The sequence below is a fragment of the Cyprinodon tularosa genome, unplaced genomic scaffold, assembly GCF_016077235.1.
Source record: "Cyprinodon tularosa strain WSP-4 unplaced genomic scaffold, ASM1607723v1 ctg149, whole genome shotgun sequence".
Classification (NCBI taxonomy): Eukaryota; Metazoa; Chordata; class Actinopteri; order Cyprinodontiformes; family Cyprinodontidae; genus Cyprinodon; species Cyprinodon tularosa.
Genome location: NW_024038320.1, coordinates 1,742,586 through 1,760,184, shown reverse-complemented (window position 1 = coordinate 1,760,184; position 17,599 = coordinate 1,742,586). Strand labels below are relative to the sequence as shown.

Here is a 17,599-nt window from a genome sequence, read left to right as displayed (position 1 = left end):
GCTCAGAGGTCCAGCAGTCTGGAGCCTGGCCAGGGATACCAATGAGAACAGGAACTGGTTCAGGGTTCCAGGAGTCCACAGATAGTTCAGGTAGAATGTTCAGACGGGAAAAGGCAGGGTTGAGAGGCAGAACAGGTCAGGATATCAGGAACACTACAGAACGCTAATAAACACTCTGTCCACTGGCCTCCGAGAGCAAGCACTAGATCTAGCATCAGAATCAATAATCTGGCCACAATGGCTGGGACTGAGCCATATAAATAGAAGCAGCAGCAGGTGGATTAGATGAGCAGTAATGAAAAACTGGGCAGAGTTAGACAGGGGGATGGAGTGAGCAATAAGGCCAGCCATTAGTGCCAAGATCAATACAAAATGTTGCTTTGTTGAACTTATAGGAATGTATAAAGTTGATATCTACAATAAGGTCTGTCTCGATCTGGGCATGTTTGTAAAAATGTAGCACTTTGTTCATTTTTTAAGCCAGCAGTGGAAGAGGTGCACTCAGTGCCACCAATCTGATATAGATTTTAGTTTACCCCCACAACTAAAGTGAACCAATACACTCTAAAGGAATCTTAGATTATTTTTTTCCTATTGAGGAAAAATAAATTATCACCTTATAAGACCAACCCATTGCTGTGGTGGAATTTGTACATTTTCAATACTTTCAGTGCTACTGAAGTTACAATACGTCCCAACTTTCTTGGCAAGGAGATGGGAGCACTAAAACAAGTGTATCATCCAGCACAATTACAGACTGGAAGGTCTATAAGAAAGAAATCAAGAAGACTCTCTAAAAAGATGGGAAATTAACAACAAATATTGTTTTGATGCTGAATCCTAGATTGTAGGTATGTGCTCTTTACATTTCAGTTGGCTGTTCAGAAAATGACCTTCTTCACAGAAACAATGGCCACAACAGGAAGATAAACAGCCATTTGAATGGTACAGCATTTCACAAGAACTGTAGTTCACATATATAAAGGATTGTGTAAGTCTATAAAAAACAGGCAGGTGTGGGACTGAGATAGAATGAAATTCTGAATCAGAAAAAAAAAACTTAAATGATTTGGGTTAAAAGCACTGTCCCCAATAGAAAGCATCAATATTTAACTTAAATCTCTACTTTGTAAAGCAATAGCTTGGTCAGAGATAATTTAAACATCATTGGTGGCCATGGGCTTGAGAAAGATACCCTCCAATTCAAACTGCTTTGTGTTCAGTGACAGTAAAGACAGTCAGTTCATTTGCATCCACGCTTGACACTGCTTTTCATGTAAAATCATTATACACTCACCGGCCACTTTATTAGGTACACCTATCCAACTGCTCGCTAACACTTAATTTCTAAGCAGCCAATCACATGGCGGCAACTCAGTGCATTTAGGCATGTAGACATGGTCAAGACAATCTCCTGCAGTTCAAACCGAGCATCAGTATGGGGAAGAAAGGTGATTTGAGTGACTTTGAACGTGGCATGATTGTTGGTGCCAGAAGGGCTGGTCTGAGTATTTCAGAAACTGCTGATTTACTGGGATTTTCACGCACAACCATCTCTGGGGTTTACAGAGAATGGTCCGAAAAAGAAAAAACATCCAGTGAGCGGCAGTTCTGTGGGCGGAAATGCCTTGTTGATGCCAGAGGTCAGAGGAGAATGGCCAGACTGGTTCGAGCTGATAGAAGGACAACAGTGACTCAAATAACCACCCGTTACAACCAAGGTGGACAGAAGAGCATCTCTGAACGCACAGTACGTCGAACTTTGAGGCAGATGGGCTACAGCAGCAGAAGACCACACCGAGTGCCACTCCTTTCAGCTAAGAACAGGAAACTGAGGCTACAATTTGCACAAGCTCATCGAAATTGGACAATAGAAGATTGGAAAAACGTTGCCTGGTCTGATGAGTCTCGATTTCTGCTGCGACATTCGGATGGTAGGGTCAGAATTTGGCGTCTACAACATGAAAGCATGGATCCATCCTGCCTTGTATCAACGGTTCAGGCCGGTGGTGGTAGTGTTATGGTCTGGGGAATATTTTCTTGGCACTCTTTGGGCCCCTTGGTACCAATTGAGCATCGTTGCAACGCCACAGCCTACCTGAGTATTGTTGCTGACCATGTCCATCCCTTTATGACCACAATGTACCCAACTTCTGATGGCTACTTTCAGCAGGATAATGCGCCATGTCATAAAGCTGGAATCATCTCAGACTGGTTTCTTGAACATGACTCAAATGTACTCAAATCGCCTCCACAGTCACCAGATCTCAATCCAATAGAGCATCTTTGGAATGTGGTGGAACGGGAGATTTGCATCATGGATGTGCAGCCGACAAATCTGCGGCAACTGTGTGATGCCATCATGTCAATATGGACCAAACTCCCTGAGGAATGCTTCCAGCACCTTGTTGAATCTATGCCACGAAGAATTGAGGCAGTTCTAAAGGCAAAAGGGGGTCCCACTCGTTACTAGCATGGGGTACCTAATAAAGTGGCCGGTGAGTGTAAAGGCTAGCCTAACTTTAGTAAAAGCATACCACTAGATTTAAAATGTAGATCTGAACTATACTTTGGAAATATATGGTCGTTTTGAATAATATCAATAGTGGAACCACACCTTTGTAGCAAATATAGAACACTGCACCAGGAACTTATAAAAGGTAGAGAAAAGGTTAAAAAACCCGTTATGCCTGAGGATAAGCAGGCAAAGACATAGTGACACCTTACTGAATAAATAAAATGAAATACAATTCAAATTAGTCACTTCTTTTTGTCATTTTTGATTTATCAATATCTCTATTAAGAGTTAGCCACACTCTTTATCCAAAAATAGAGGAACAAGTCATCTGAAAACTGCTGAACTCCTGCTGACACAAGAGTTTGGTGTTGTGTCCTGGTGTCGACACAGTGACTGTGGTGTGTCTGGTGTCCCACCGCTGGCCGCCAGGCTGAGAGGGTGAGGCTCTCTGAGGCTCGGCTGGTTCAGGACTCGGTCTGTCTCTAGCATCCCATTCAGACGTCAGCAGAGACCGGCTTCACCACTTCTCCTTTACAGCCCGCTTTCATGTGTCCTTTAATGAGGAAACCGCCGGCTCAGCAGCTTGCTATAAAACACAGCCAAATTAAAAGACCCAAATATGAATCAACTACACAACCTAACTCAGTAGACCTAGCCAGAGGCGTAGCTCCTCTTTAGAGAAACCAAAGTCTATTGTCTGCAAAAGCCAAGATGGCCAAAAAGAAAAATGCCGAAAAAGTGACATCAGGTAAAGGCAATCACACAAGGAGACTGAGTCTACATGAGCTTACATGAGTAATTCCCCTCCATTAGAGACAGCAAAACCATAACTTTCAAAGAACACGGTTGAGGCAAGTGCATAACTTCCCAAAGAACAATAACAGTGTGAGTCATGAGCCCACAACACGACTCCTGCCACCAACGGCTCGCCACAGTCTGCTAACTCTATGACTGCCACTTTAGACAACAGCAGCTCCATAAAATGTCGAAGACGCACTCGACATCAGAAAAAAAGGGCATAAAATAAAAGAAAACCACATTTGTTTTTTTTCCCTCTCGCTTCATTGTAATGATGGAAATAAGGGCATCATTCTGAGATTAGCGTTGCCATTTCTCCTTGGCTGACATTAAGCTTTATGTGCATGTCTGCTGAAGAGTTTTGGAGTATAAATGAATAACTGCAACCCACAGACGAGAAGCTTTCAGGGCTATGATCAGCAACTCTGAGCTGGATGACAATGGAGTAAAATATATTCATCGGTAAAGGAAAGTATCATGAACACTTGTCAAATAGTGTGTTGGTTCTACACATCCAGGCAAATTGGACCGGACCTACCTGGTTCTGGACCCAACAAAACCTCTAAGGTTGGGGCTTTAGGGGTTGGTGATTAATTGGTTTGATTAATTGAATTTATTATTTATTCACTATTTATTGCACTTCTTTGGTTTCCTGTATTTCAGACTGAGGTCGGCCTCTTTCGTCACTGTGCCTTCTTAGGTGTAAACTCAAAAGCTGATAAACTACATCACTGTATAGCAGGATGACCTGCAAACATTTAATCCGTTTATTGTTTAAAGTGAAAGGGTCTGACGCCTAGTTTTACAAACATATGAATAGGTTGTATAAGTTGCAATTGCAATTCAGGTCAACTTCCACACTGGATGACTGGAATAAATGCAAGCTTTGAAATAAATTATGTGATTTGAAATGTACTTAAGTAAAACTAGAAAAAGGTCAATTGGATTAGGCAGGAAAAAAAAAACTTATAAATCATATGCTGTATAGCAGCCCTATCTGGCATAGGTTGAGCACCAAGATCTGATCAGCTAAATCAGGCAATGTGCAGGGTGGGTCCCCAATGGATCAGATCTGGGTTTTTTTAGAGCATCCTCATAATGATTGATCGGTTCGAAACCTAGGCAGAGTGGGAGTCAAGTCAACAACAAAAATTAAATGTTGTGTTCCTTAGACCATTTTTGAACCATGTTCAATGCTAAAATAAGCACTCAGCATTAGAGAATTTAGCTACTGCTGGATGCTTTGTTGCATCAGTGAGACTTGGCTGCCCATCACTGTTTCATCACGATACTGTTTTTTTATTTTGTTTATACCACTGTAACCCTAAAAAGCAACAAAAGGTACAGTTTTAGAGAAGCCTTGGCCTTTTTCAATCTTATGTGAATGTAATTGCTAGTACATTTCCACTGTGATTATAAGCTACTTTTGAAACACTAGGTTCACTCGCCGTCAGATTGACACATTTACTAAATTGGAATATGTGATCTGATCAGGCTTATGTAATAAACAATTTCATTCATTAAGTCCATATTTCTGTTTTAAAAATGATCTTCTTTATTGGTCAGATATGTTTTCATCTTTATGCTTTAGAAATGCAGGAAAAAAATCGCTTAATAAGACACAAAAGACCAAGAAAACAAGAAGTGGTAGAGATTTAATTGAGCTGTGGGACTGGCTGGGGTGGAAATCAGCCTTTGATGATTAGACGGTTCTAATTGTTCATTATTTTGGTAGTTTTTTCTTTTGGTTTTTATTAAAATAGAAAAATTACAATTTTTTTTAAATACATTTATTCCCAATAAATAAATCAAACGTTTCACAAAGGTTGACAATATTTACAATTTTACCTGTCTTAAAGTATTAAATTTGATATATATATCTGTGGTTAAGGTCTCTGTTCTTATGAATACAAAAAACACAAAATGTAAACGAAACATGAAATACACAAAATATTTTTATTTTTCTGTTGCAGTGTTACGGAATAAATGTTTCACAGATGAAACTGTAGAGACGACGAAATTTTACTAAAACAAAAATGGCAAGCTAATGCTGTACAACATTATGATATATAAATTATGTACAGATTCTCACAGCATGAAGGAAACATTACTCAGATGTGCGAAACAGATGTAGCAGACAAAAATGAAATGCAAAGTTGAGTTAAACTGCACTGAAGAAAGTTCTGGACCGTGAGATTTTTTTATTTTAACATTATTGGTCATAAAGTAATACTTACTTGGCTCAATTGGCAGATATATGCAATAAAGATAAGATTTTTAGTACAAATATTCTGTAATATCATCAAATGGACCCTGAAATGTTGCACAGAAATGGAAAAAACAAAAAGAAAATCCAAGGATTTTTTTTCTCAGCTTAATTGAAGTGAACTAAAAACATACAAACATGTAGTGTATTCATAGAATAACTCAGGTATTGTGTAATTTTTTTTTTTATAATATGAATAAACGTGATTGAATATCAGCAAACACTGAGCCTCAAGTTTGGGCAACTTTGGTATAAAATGGGTATAAGCAGAATCATAACTTGTACAAAGGGTTTTTCTCTTCAACTCCATTTCAATCAGCAGCTCTAAATTCACAGTTTTGTTTTGCATTTTCCCCTCTTTCTACATCACCATAGGTTCAAAACCACGTCAAACAGGTAACAGACATAAAGGTTGACACAAACATGCTGGATCTTTACCATTCATGCAAATTCCACTCATCTACCATCCAGGAAACGATACACAGGTTGCATAGATACATGTAAATCTGCAGCTCCTGTAAACTGCTTTCACGTAAAGCTAATGAATAGATTTTCTTTTGGTATATTTATAATGTTTTGAAATCACTTGTAGCATTTCTCCATTTAAAGGGAAGGAAGTTTACAGCAAGAGGAGAGGATTCAAAACACTATTGTTTGGCCTGCACGTCTTTTCCTTTAAAGAAGGCCTGTGTATCTCCTGAGAACACTGGGATAAGAAACACGGGTTTGTGGTAACGAGGTCTTAGCAACAGTCTAGCTGTGCCGTTAGCGATGCTCTCCCTCCATTCACTGTGCTTCCTCCTCACGCAGAAACTGGAAGACGGATGAAAAATCCTTGTTGGCGTAGCCGCGAGAGCACATAACTCGGTAGATCTGGTGGGCTAGGGATCCCAGAGGAATGGATGACTTTGTGTTGGTAGCAGTATTCTGGGCTAAACCAAGATCCTACAAATTTGAAAAGAGAAACAGAGTCAGGAAGACATATATACATACAGGGATAACATAAGGGTAAGATGTACTAAGTATAACCATTAAGATCCATGTGATCATTCTTCTGAAGAAAGTTTATAAATCAGTCTATTACCTGCATAAAAGCTGATCGTATGGAAACTGTATATAAAAAGGCTTGAAGAGGGATCTTTGGGTAACTTTTGAAAAATACTATTCCCCTTCTAGAGATAATAGGAAATGAACAACCTAAAAAAAGTCCCTAATGGATCTAAGAGTTGAATTAAAAGGAATATGGTGCTGCTTATACCTGGATACGTTTATTTGTTAGCCATTTCATTGTAGATTTTGCTTTATGTTTTGAATCATTGTCTTATTGGAAGATAAATCTTCATCCCGATCTCAGGTCTTTTCCAGACTTCAACAGGTTTTCTTCCAAAATGCTTCAGATTTGTGCAGTATACGACTGAATGTTGTCCTATGGACAGACGCTCCCACCTCAGGTGTAGATTTCTGCACTTCATCCAGTCTTCTCCTTGTTTTAGCTGAAGGTTTAGAGGGACGGCAGATTCTTCGTAGATTTGCAGTGATTTGATGCTCCTTCCATTTCAATATTATCGCTTGCACAGTGCTCCTTGGTATGTTTAAAAATTGCGAAACCTTATTACATCCAAATCCAGCTCCACTTCATGATTGTGTCCTACTTGTTGATTCTTCACAGAAAAATTACAATTATATATCTTTATGTGTGACTCCTGAAAAGTGCCAACCAGTAGAAAAGTTCAAGGGGGGTGAATACTTTCATATCGCAGTATTCTAATGTTAAATCTTGTTGTTTTCATAGCTGTGAGAACAAAATCTCTAAAAATGTCTAAGGACATTACTGTAAATCTTTATGATCAGTGCTCCTGCCAGTGCATATGCTGTCAGATAACAATATCATGCAGTAATTAGGCCATTACTCTAACTTAAATTAGGGGTAACAGCTGTGGAAATAAGAGTTTTTTACCCCTCTACCTCCTTATTTGCACATATTTGAGAGATATAGCTTTTAAAGGACCTTAAGTCAACACTGTCAAAACATATTATACACATACAGGCACGCAAGGTTGTTTAGTTGTGCATATCTAGCTTCAGCATTTCTCCTACCATATGAACACATATGTTCTTGCCAGCAGATAAAGTGCAACTTTTAAAGGCAGGTGTAGGATGACTATAAGGATGTTTGAAAACATTTCCAAATGACTTGTCTGTCAAAATAAACAGACCGCTGGTCAGATAAATTTTTCTACCTCATAAAATGCAGCATGGTTGCTGCACTGGTGCCTAACTGCCCCCTCTGACTGCATGGGTTTCAGTGCAACATCTCACTAGGTTAGTCTGACTTTCTACATAAGAAGGGGACATAGGAACGTCCCACAACCCTGAAATAAAAAAAAAAGAAAATAGTAGTGGGCTGAATTTGTATAGATGCTAAAAAGAAAGAAGGACATGGGTAGTAAGAGGGAAGAAAACGGATCAGTTATTTTTTTTTGCTCTTCAGCAAAATTTATGCTTAGAAACTTAGCAAATTGAGTTACTAAAATAATATTCTTTATTTCAACTAATACTCTTATTCAATGAGTATGATAGCAAGTGTGTGTTAAGGCGATGTCTGGACAAAAAAAAGTCAATTTTCTTTTTCTATCTGGTGAACATCTAAGGCAGGGGTAACCAACTAAAAATCAGCAGGGTCTGAATAAAGAAAATCATCAACCAGTAAAGGTCCGGAGACATTTTTATTTATAATCTGTTACTTTAAACAGAATTTAACACTGAAATAAAAAGCAGGTGTTTATGCATCCACGTTATACATTGAATGTTTAACAAAGAAAATATTTACATTTTTTTTTTCCATTTCAAAATCTAACGTGTTTTTTAAAGCAGAGAACAACTATTATTCAGTTGTAGACAATTTACTGATTTACTTGAATAGACCGTTTTTTATTATGGCTTAATGAGAGAAATGGGCTTTATGCTGCCCTGAAAGTCTTTAAATCTGGGTTTGAATGGCGACAAAGCCCTTCTCAAGCACATATTAATGTGCTCATTTGTGAGCCTGGATCAATACTATTTTTTTATTATGGTAATGGTTGGGAATCCTGCTTCACAGCAGTAGGTTGAGCCAAACATACTCAAATTGTACAGGGTCACCTTTGTGCATGCCATTTCACTTTCACCAGTTCACCACAGTTCTTCCAGCAGTCCACACTTTCTTTTGCTTTCTCTTTCTCATCGTCTTCTCCTTCATAACGGAGTCAGGTGTGATGTCTATCGGACTTTGATAGGACGCCTAGGCATGTCCCACCAGAAGGAGGGCTAGAGGACCAATAAAGAAACACATGAAAGGGACTATGTCTATCGGCTGGTGTGGAAAACCTTTGGCTTCCCTCAGAGGAGCTAGAGGTGGTATCTGGGGATCTCAGAGTCACCGACAATACTGCCTATATGACCCGAATGAAGAGGTAGATAATGCTTCTCACATGGACATCCAACTTCTTTTGAACACATCAGAGATCAATGACTTACAGTAGACTCTGGCTGTGGGCATGTGATGTTGATTCTAACAACAGTGGGCTGAGTTAAAACACTACTGTCCAATAAGAAATCACCTGAGAGGGACACTGGCCAAAGGAATGGTTACATATTGTAGACTGGAGAAGTACCAAGCCTAATGCTATAAACAATTAGATGCATGTTTAGCTAGACCTTAGTTCAAGATAAATCTCACCAATCTTGGAAAAATTCGTCAGACATTCTGCAAGCTTTTCAAATTTCTTTGATTCCAAAATCACTTTCAAAAAGCTAAAGAAAAGCTCCAAGAAGACAAATGATATGAGAGTAGAACTTAAATTTGATGCAGCTGTAACAAAAACATCTGCAAACAAAACTAAAAAAGAAAGGGAATACCTTGGCCATTAGAGTGGTTCCATAGCCACCCTGGTAGTTGTTGGCTGAGGGGACACCCTCCATTACTCCAGGGATGGGGTTGTATGAGTCGCTGGACCAGCATCGACCCGATGACATGTTAAGGATCTTTGCGAGTAGCTTGGGGTCCAAACCCAGTCTAAAACAATACAGAGAAGATAGAAATTGTTAGCCTAAGTGGAATTTAAATTCTGTCATTCTAGCCATTCTAAAATGGCTAAAATAATTCAGATCTTATAAAATAAAAATTGCAAATTCAAAAGACATTAATATTTCACATGCAGCAGATAACTCTTTTTGGTGACTGCATTTAGTATAACTCAGCCCACTTGGTCCTACAGGCTGAAAGTTGTATTAAGAGAAGCCAAGACCAATGCGTCCATATGAAGTATCAAAATGATTTAACTAAAGTTTTGTTGTTAGTTGAAGTTTTACACGGGAAGATCACTGCTGTAAATAATCTGAGGATTGAAAAACGGTTTAAAGATTTAAACAACTGCAAATTTTTGTTATGTTATGTCATCTTTCAGAGTAACTGTTTGGTGCCTGCATCACCAAATCAAACCAATTTACTTTGTTTTATTAAAAATTATTGTTTTGTGACTATGATTTCAATGGCAATCTCCTAGTTAATTACAAGGGTAGTGTTGATTGATTGCAAGATTAACAAAAATCATTCAGAAGTGTGGTTTAGATTTGTTGTAAGCAGCTACTCTGCCTAATTTTATTCAAAAAAAATCATTGAGTGGGAACAGTACAAAAAAATGCTGGATTTGCGTTGTTCAACATGGATTAACGAAGCAATTCAATGGCAGTAGACTGTCAGTTTTTAAAAGGTTAAAAAAAAAAAAAAAAAAAAAAAAAGGCCTGAGGATGATTGTAAAACACTTTCTACTGAATTTCTTCAATGTGGGATAAATCTTTTTTTATTCTATTCTATGCCTTCTTTGTTTCACTATCAGGAACAAATATCAAACTGTAGTTCTAGCTAACTGTGGGTGTAGCTACAACATTAGTGGCATCAGCTGTAAGACACAGACTTCCACTCCAGAGGTTGATGGTTCAAGCCCTGCCTATGACTTTTGGGAAGTGGCGGCCTAGTGGTTAGGGCATAGGGCTTTGAATCCTGAGATTGGGAGTTTGATCCCTGACTCCCCCAGACTGCCACTCTGGGTCCCTGTGCAAGACATTTAACCCCACACTGCTCCCCGGGCGCTGCACAATGGCAGCCCACTGCTCCCCAAGGGGATGGGTTAAATGCAGAGATAAATTTCTCCAATGTGAGATCAATAAAGTTCAATTTAATTTTTTATTTAGCAACATTTTATTAGTAAAATCTTACATTTTTCAACAGCAGGAAAACTGCTGTTTGCATTGTGCCACAGCCACCAAATCTTTTTTAAAACCTGTATAAGAAATGGAAAAATAAAGAACACTAACAGCGTTCAACATATAGCAAAAACATGGGTTGAAGCCTTAATATTTTTTCAGATACCTGCAGGTCTTGCTTTATTTTAATGATAATTTTGAAATATCTTCATTTAACTAAGGACTAATGCACGCAGTTATGTCACTAATAAAATAAGTGTCCCTTTCCAAAATGATCTTTAACATGCAAAGGCCCGCTGTGGAGTAAAGGAGAGGAAATATGTTGAATTAAAATGGTAAGAAAATAGAATTGTTGTTTAAAAATAGTAGCTGAAGAGAACTGGGCATATGTGTGAAATTATACTGATTTCAACTTGTTCAAATATCTGACGTTAATTCTGCCGGGAAAATATTTTCCTATTGGGTCGGAATTCCTCAACATGGAAAAAAATGGTTCTCAGTTGTCTTCCCTTGAAGCCTTGTATCGTGATAATGTAGAACCAGATGTCCTTACCAATAGTGACAGGAAAACGCATTTTATGAGCAGTGAAAAGGCCATTACCAGAAAATAGCTCAACAATAAACATCCTACATATGAGAACCGGATCAACATTGCAGAAGAATTTTATTTAAGTGTTTTCAGGACTAAAAATTTATCAAATTTTGGTCAAAATGGAAAGAACATGTGAAACCTACACACCCGATTTTATGTGAAATTGCTTTTTAAATGAAGATCGCTGGAGATGACAATACTATTTTTTTTTCCTATTTTGTAAAGACAAAAAACATAAAAAGTTCTCTTGTGTTTACATGTGCTTCTCAGTAAAACAGAGAATTAAAAAAATGTATATAATTATAACTAAATCTAGCCTCCAAGCTGAAAACATGTTATAGATATATATTGTTCTGATCTTGTGAACTGTGCAATAATCTTTGTCTTAGAGTTTGGTATTATTTTGAATGTGAGTGTGGCACACATGAACTGGTTTATTTGCTTGATTCTGCTTAGCATGACGATGTAAAGCTACAGATTTTACCAAAATGTTATATGTTTTTTATTGTTCCTACAATAAAAAACACATCATGAGGGTGTTTGTTAGATATTGGTACTTATTTAAGTGCATCACCTCAAGATTTTTGATCCCAAAGCTAACCTGGAAAAATAGATGTCGCATGATGATGGGTAATAGTATTGTTTGCAACCTTAAAAAAAAAACAGCCCAAAAGAATAATTTTCAAACATCTGACATTAGAAAAGCTTTATTGTACTATTTTACACATACAATGAATTGGCTTTGGTAATAAGGTGCTACACACAGACATATGGACATGAAATAAATAAGTGTGGAAATCTATAAAGAGAAATAAACAAATTAACTTTATTTTTTTTAAGGATTTTCAAGGCTATGAGAAACAAAGCAAGTAAAAATTGCTCTTCTGGTGACCCCAGCTGAACCTTAAGCCAGGCTCTGACCATTCCTCAGTGTTAATAGCTGAAGCCTTCGTAATGCTGGCTAATGCAGTATTGATGTCCACCACCAGAACTATCTTTCATTATCTCTTTTTTTCCAAGAAAGTGGAGGAGGAGAAGTGGTAAAGCAGCACAGGGGAGCCGTAAACCTTGCAGCCACAAACCATTCGCTGTGCTCCCCACTATGCAGCAACAGAACTTTAGCAGGCATCAGGACTAATCTCTGGGCTACGATAATGAGTGGCAAAAAGCTGACACAAAGAAAGGGACCAAACATAGGAAAAGAAAGCACAGAGAAATTAAGTGCCAACCATTACAGCAGTGAGGGTGTAACCGTAGCGCCTGTTTTGGGCATTCAGTGTGCCAGCCGAGTGCAGCTTTTGTAAATTACCGATTTAAAGGCCACTGTAAAGTCGGCCACATCAAGTCCTCGCTGCTTTAGTTTATTGTTACTTACAGGCCTGTAACTCCATTCTGCTCTCAATATGACGATTAAACCATCATAGGTCCTTAAAGCCAGCAGCCCGCCCTCCCTTTTTCCACCTGGCTTTCATTCTGCCATTACCACAGTTTTATTATCTGTCTAGTAACTAATTAAGAAAAGGGACTGGATTTAGTTTCTTTGTGTCTCTCTCCTTCTCTTCACTGCTTATGCGTTCTCCCAGACACTAATTTTTATTTTTATTAACCACTAGTTTTGGAAATGTGGCATCAGTGACTGCGATGTAAAACGTAATTTCACTCAGTTTTTTTACTGCAGGCCTAAAAGGATGCCTCACCGTCCTGCTTCTCCCCCCCCCCCCCCCCCCCCCCCCCCCCTCCGCCATCCCTGTTGACACCTCCCCGTCTACGGACTCTTGGGGACATATGTTTGACATCGAAGTCTCCCCCCTCTGTTTAGCTCTCCACTTACACACACACAGAAGCAGACAGCCCCTCCCAACGTTCTGGGTCAGCAGCTGAAAAGGTTACTGCCTGAGCTACAATAAAGCGGGTCCGAGCGCACGGATCGTTTGTTACGGCAACCAGAGAAGCTGACGGGGAGCTGTTGTCCTCTGTTAACGATAAATCAATGATGTTTCATCTCTTGTTCCCTTCCCACACACACACACTCAGCTGTGGTTATAAGCTGATGCGGTGGTATTGCTCTTCGCCTGCGGTAATTTGCGTGGAGAAGAGGACATGTCACGCTTTAACAAGATCGACAGGGATAAAGAGACGCGGACGTGTTGCCTTGTAACGATGCTGCAGATTAAAAAAGGAGATTGAGCTACAGATGGAAATAAGAGGGGAGGGCGTTTATGCTGTTTATGTGCTGCGAGCGTTGGCAGGTGGGGTTCATTTGCACCAGTGATATTAAGTGTCTGTTTCATCATGATTAGCTTCTCGTCCTCATTCGGTTCCACACAAGAGGAAGCCTGGCCCGTTCCCCATTTATTATTTCATTAAAGAGCTAACGAGCACAAACACACAGACAGACGTTTACTATCCCACTTATGGAGACAATAAGCTTGTTTATTGCTGATGTTTAATCTTTATCGTAACATATGCTCACCATCTCTCAGCAGCTGATTAGAGGAGAGCTGTTGGTTCTTGTTTTCTCTATTTATACAAGCTGTGCACAAACGGGAATGTTTATACTTTGATTTCTTGGGGAAAAAAAGTCATGGAGTATTTTACGTCAAAGATTTCACACCTGCGTCCATGGTAAGGGGACAGAAAAGCATCACAAGCGTCACACAGCCCTTAGCAGAAAAAAAAAATCTGTGTTGCTCATTATCCTTCATAGCTTCTAACAGTATCATGTAAAAATATTCACATATTCTGTCTGACAGCTTTTAATTATATTGTTGGATGATTTCTTTAAGTATTTTAATAGCTTTTAATGTGGCAGACCCACAAAACGTAGAACAAAACTGCGATCTGGTAAGAAAAAAAGATTAAGTGCTGCATTTAGGTTTCATCACTCTGATTGTTGTAAATAAAAAATATAGTAATTGCTTCCAGAGGGCATTTTACTAGTTAAAAATTATAAAAAAATAAAAATAAAAAATCATTTGTGAATAATCTCATCTTAGTTTAAAGATAGCAAGCAAAAAAGACCAGGCAGGTCAGGGATGAAGTTATAGAGAAGTTTAAAGGTTTAAAATAGTTCAAGGTTAAAATAAAACAATATCCTTAGTCAGTCAGTAGGTAACTTTGGAGGAGTTACAAAGATCCAGGTAGGGGAGCCCCTAATAAGGAGGGGTGTGACAATGCTTCATGAAGTTATGAAACAGAACATGTTTGTGATCGTTATGGGGCAAAATATGAAATAGTTTAAGGGGTGTGAAGACATTTGAAGGGCTCTATGTTTCCTCTCTTTTTATGACCGACTGGCTGAAAATGGACAACTAGAAATAAAAGCAACAATATTTTTTGCTTTACTCTAAGTAAATCCAATATGGATGGAAAAGATAACCCAGATACCATCAAAATGATAAAAAAAAAAAAAAGTATGTGTGTGTGGGTGTGTGTATTAATAATTGCAATGTGCCGCCATTCCTTACACCACGAGCATGTTATGCTCTGCTGGAGACGGGGGGACCTTCTATCTGAGATCAACAAATTAATTCAATAAAGGAAAAGAATGCTCGTGTTCTAGCATTAGAGGCTAAGAACATATACACAAACATATTAAGAAAGGGCCGTTCTATCAAGTTTGAGTGCAGCATGATAAAATGTTATCACCATTGTCCTGTAATTTAGCTATGAGGGATCACTCTGCTTTGGGTTGGACTGCATTTGTGTGTCTCAACACAAACGTGCCTATGAAAGCTTCTTCACTGTGAAGACACAGCTGAATTGCAGCTCGGGAGATTTACATAGTGCGAGTAAATGATGACATACTTTGTCAAGCCCCCTAATAAAGCCTCAGAGAAGGTGGAGTAAGAAGAGGTTGAGGCATAAGTAAAGACACACAAATACACAATGTATGCAGGCTGTTAAGATAAAGCTTTCATACGAGTCCCCCTTTCATCAAAATGAAGATAATTTACATTCAAAGTGACAGGCTGGAGTAAGGAAATCTTTTTTTCTCTTCACAGCAACACATTGGAATGATATGCACTGTGAAATCTGTACTAGTAGACAATGTGTTTAAATATAAATCAGAATCTATGTGAGTGTGCATGTTTCCAAGACTGTGTGGCAATGTGTGAATCTGTGTTGTTCGCTTAATGCCTCCATATTTCAGAAGCCTGGAGAATGGATTTATGCGAGGCTGCTCATGCCAATTTTCCTTCTCTGTCTGGGCGCAGATAAATCAGACGCACTAACACAGCTGCACTGTGTAAAAAAGCAGTTCGCTTACACTCACATGTGCAAAACTGGATGCTTACCCATTTTAACAATGTTAAACCATAAAAATAGACAAAAGTGCAACAGTAAGCGAGGAAACTGTATATGTACATATACCCTATACATATAAATATATATCTTTAAATGCTTTTTATCTTTAAATGCTTTTAAGTTGAAAGTGAAACAATTTGAAGCAGTGTCAATGATCTGTAATTGTTTTACTTGATATGTTTTTTGTTTTTTATGTACCTGTCATTTATTTTAATATATCTCAAGTAACTCTGCTGCCTCTTGGCCAGGACTTCCTTGAAACAGAGGTTTTTATCTCAATGGGATTTCTTTTTTCATATATACACATATACATATATATATATATATATATATATATATATATATATATATATATATATATATATATATATATATATATATATATATATATATATATATATATATATATATATATATATATATATATACACTATATTGCCAAAAGTATTTGCTCACCTGCCTTGACTCACATATGAGCTTAAGTGACATCCCGTTCCTAATCCATAGGGTTCAATATGACGTCGGTCCACCCTTTGCAGCTAGAACAGCTTCAACTCTTCTGGGAAGGCTGTCCACAAGGTTTAGGAGTGTGTTTATGGGAATTTTTGACCATTCTTCCAGAAGCGCATTTGTGAGGTCGCACACTGATGTTGGACGAGAAGGCCTGGCTCTCAGTCTCCGCTCTAATTCATCCCAAAGGTGTTCTATCGGGTTGAGGTCAGGACTCTGTGCAGGCCAGTCAAGTTCATCCACACCAGACTCTGTCATCCATGTCTTTATGGACCTTGCTTTGTGCACTGGTGCACAGTCATGTTGGAAGAGGAAGGGGCCAGCTCCAAACTGTTCCCACAAAGTTGGGAGCATGGAATTGTCCAAAATGTCTTGGTATGCTGAAGCATTCAGAGTTCCTTTCACTGGAACTAAGGGGCCAAGCCCAGCTCCTGAAAAACAACCCCACACCATAATCCCCCCTCCAACAAACTTTACACTTGGCACAATGCAGTCAGACAAGTACCGTTCTCCTGGCAACCGCCAAACCCAGACCGGTCCATCAGATTGCCAGATGGAGAAGCGCGATTCATCACTCCAGAGAACGCGTCTCCACTGCTCTAGAGTCCAGTGGCGGCGTGCTTTACACCACCGCATCCGACGCTTTGCATTGCACTTGGTGATGTATGGCTTGGATGCAGCTGCTCGACCATGGAAACCCATTCCATGAAGCTCTCTGCGCACTGTTCTTGAGCTAATCTGAAGGCCACATGAAGTTTGGAGGTCTGTAGTGATTGACTCTGCAGAAAGTTGGCGACCTCTTCGCACTAAGCGCGTCAGCATCCGCTGACCCCGCTCCGTCAGTTTACGTGGCCTACCACTTCGTGGCTGAGTTGCTGTCGTTCCCAAACACTTCCATTTTCTTATAATACAGCTGACAGTTGACTGTGGAATATTTAGGAGCGAGGAAATTTCACGACTGGATTTGTTGCACAGGTGGCATCCTATCACAGTTCCACGCTGGAATTCACTGAGCTCCTGAGAGCGACCCATTCTTTCACAAATGTTTGTAAAAACAGTCTGCATGCCTAGGTGCTTGAATTTATACACCTGTGGCCATGGAAGTGATTGGAACACCTGATTCCAATAATTTGGATGGGTGAGCAAATACTTTTGGCAATATAGTGTATATATATATATATATATATATCTCCGGGTCAAACAACTCGGCAACCAACCTGTGTTAAAATCACCTCGCCTCTGATCTGCATGCTGTGGGTACATCAGAGCCAGGTTGGCCTGCTAATATATGTGACACCATTTAATGCAACATATGGACATCCACACACCACGGCAGTTGCTTCAGATCTAATAAGCCGAAACA

General features: G+C 39.0%; 1 protein-coding gene across 1 annotated transcript in view; it reads right to left on the bottom strand.

The window, feature by feature from the left end:
- Positions 1-5,253: 5,253 nt before the first annotated feature.
- hibadha (3-hydroxyisobutyrate dehydrogenase a) overlaps positions 5,254-17,599 on the bottom strand; it is a 42,864-nt gene continuing 30,518 nt past the window's right edge. Inside the window, exons 7-8 of the mRNA XM_038279201.1 lie at positions 9,480-9,636; positions 5,254-6,527 (exon numbers count right to left, since the gene is read on the bottom strand). Of these exons, the coding sequence (XP_038135129.1) occupies positions 6,369-6,527; positions 9,480-9,636 (316 nt within the window). The 3' untranslated portion in view covers positions 5,254-6,368. The remainder of the gene's footprint in view (positions 6,528-9,479; positions 9,637-17,599) is intronic.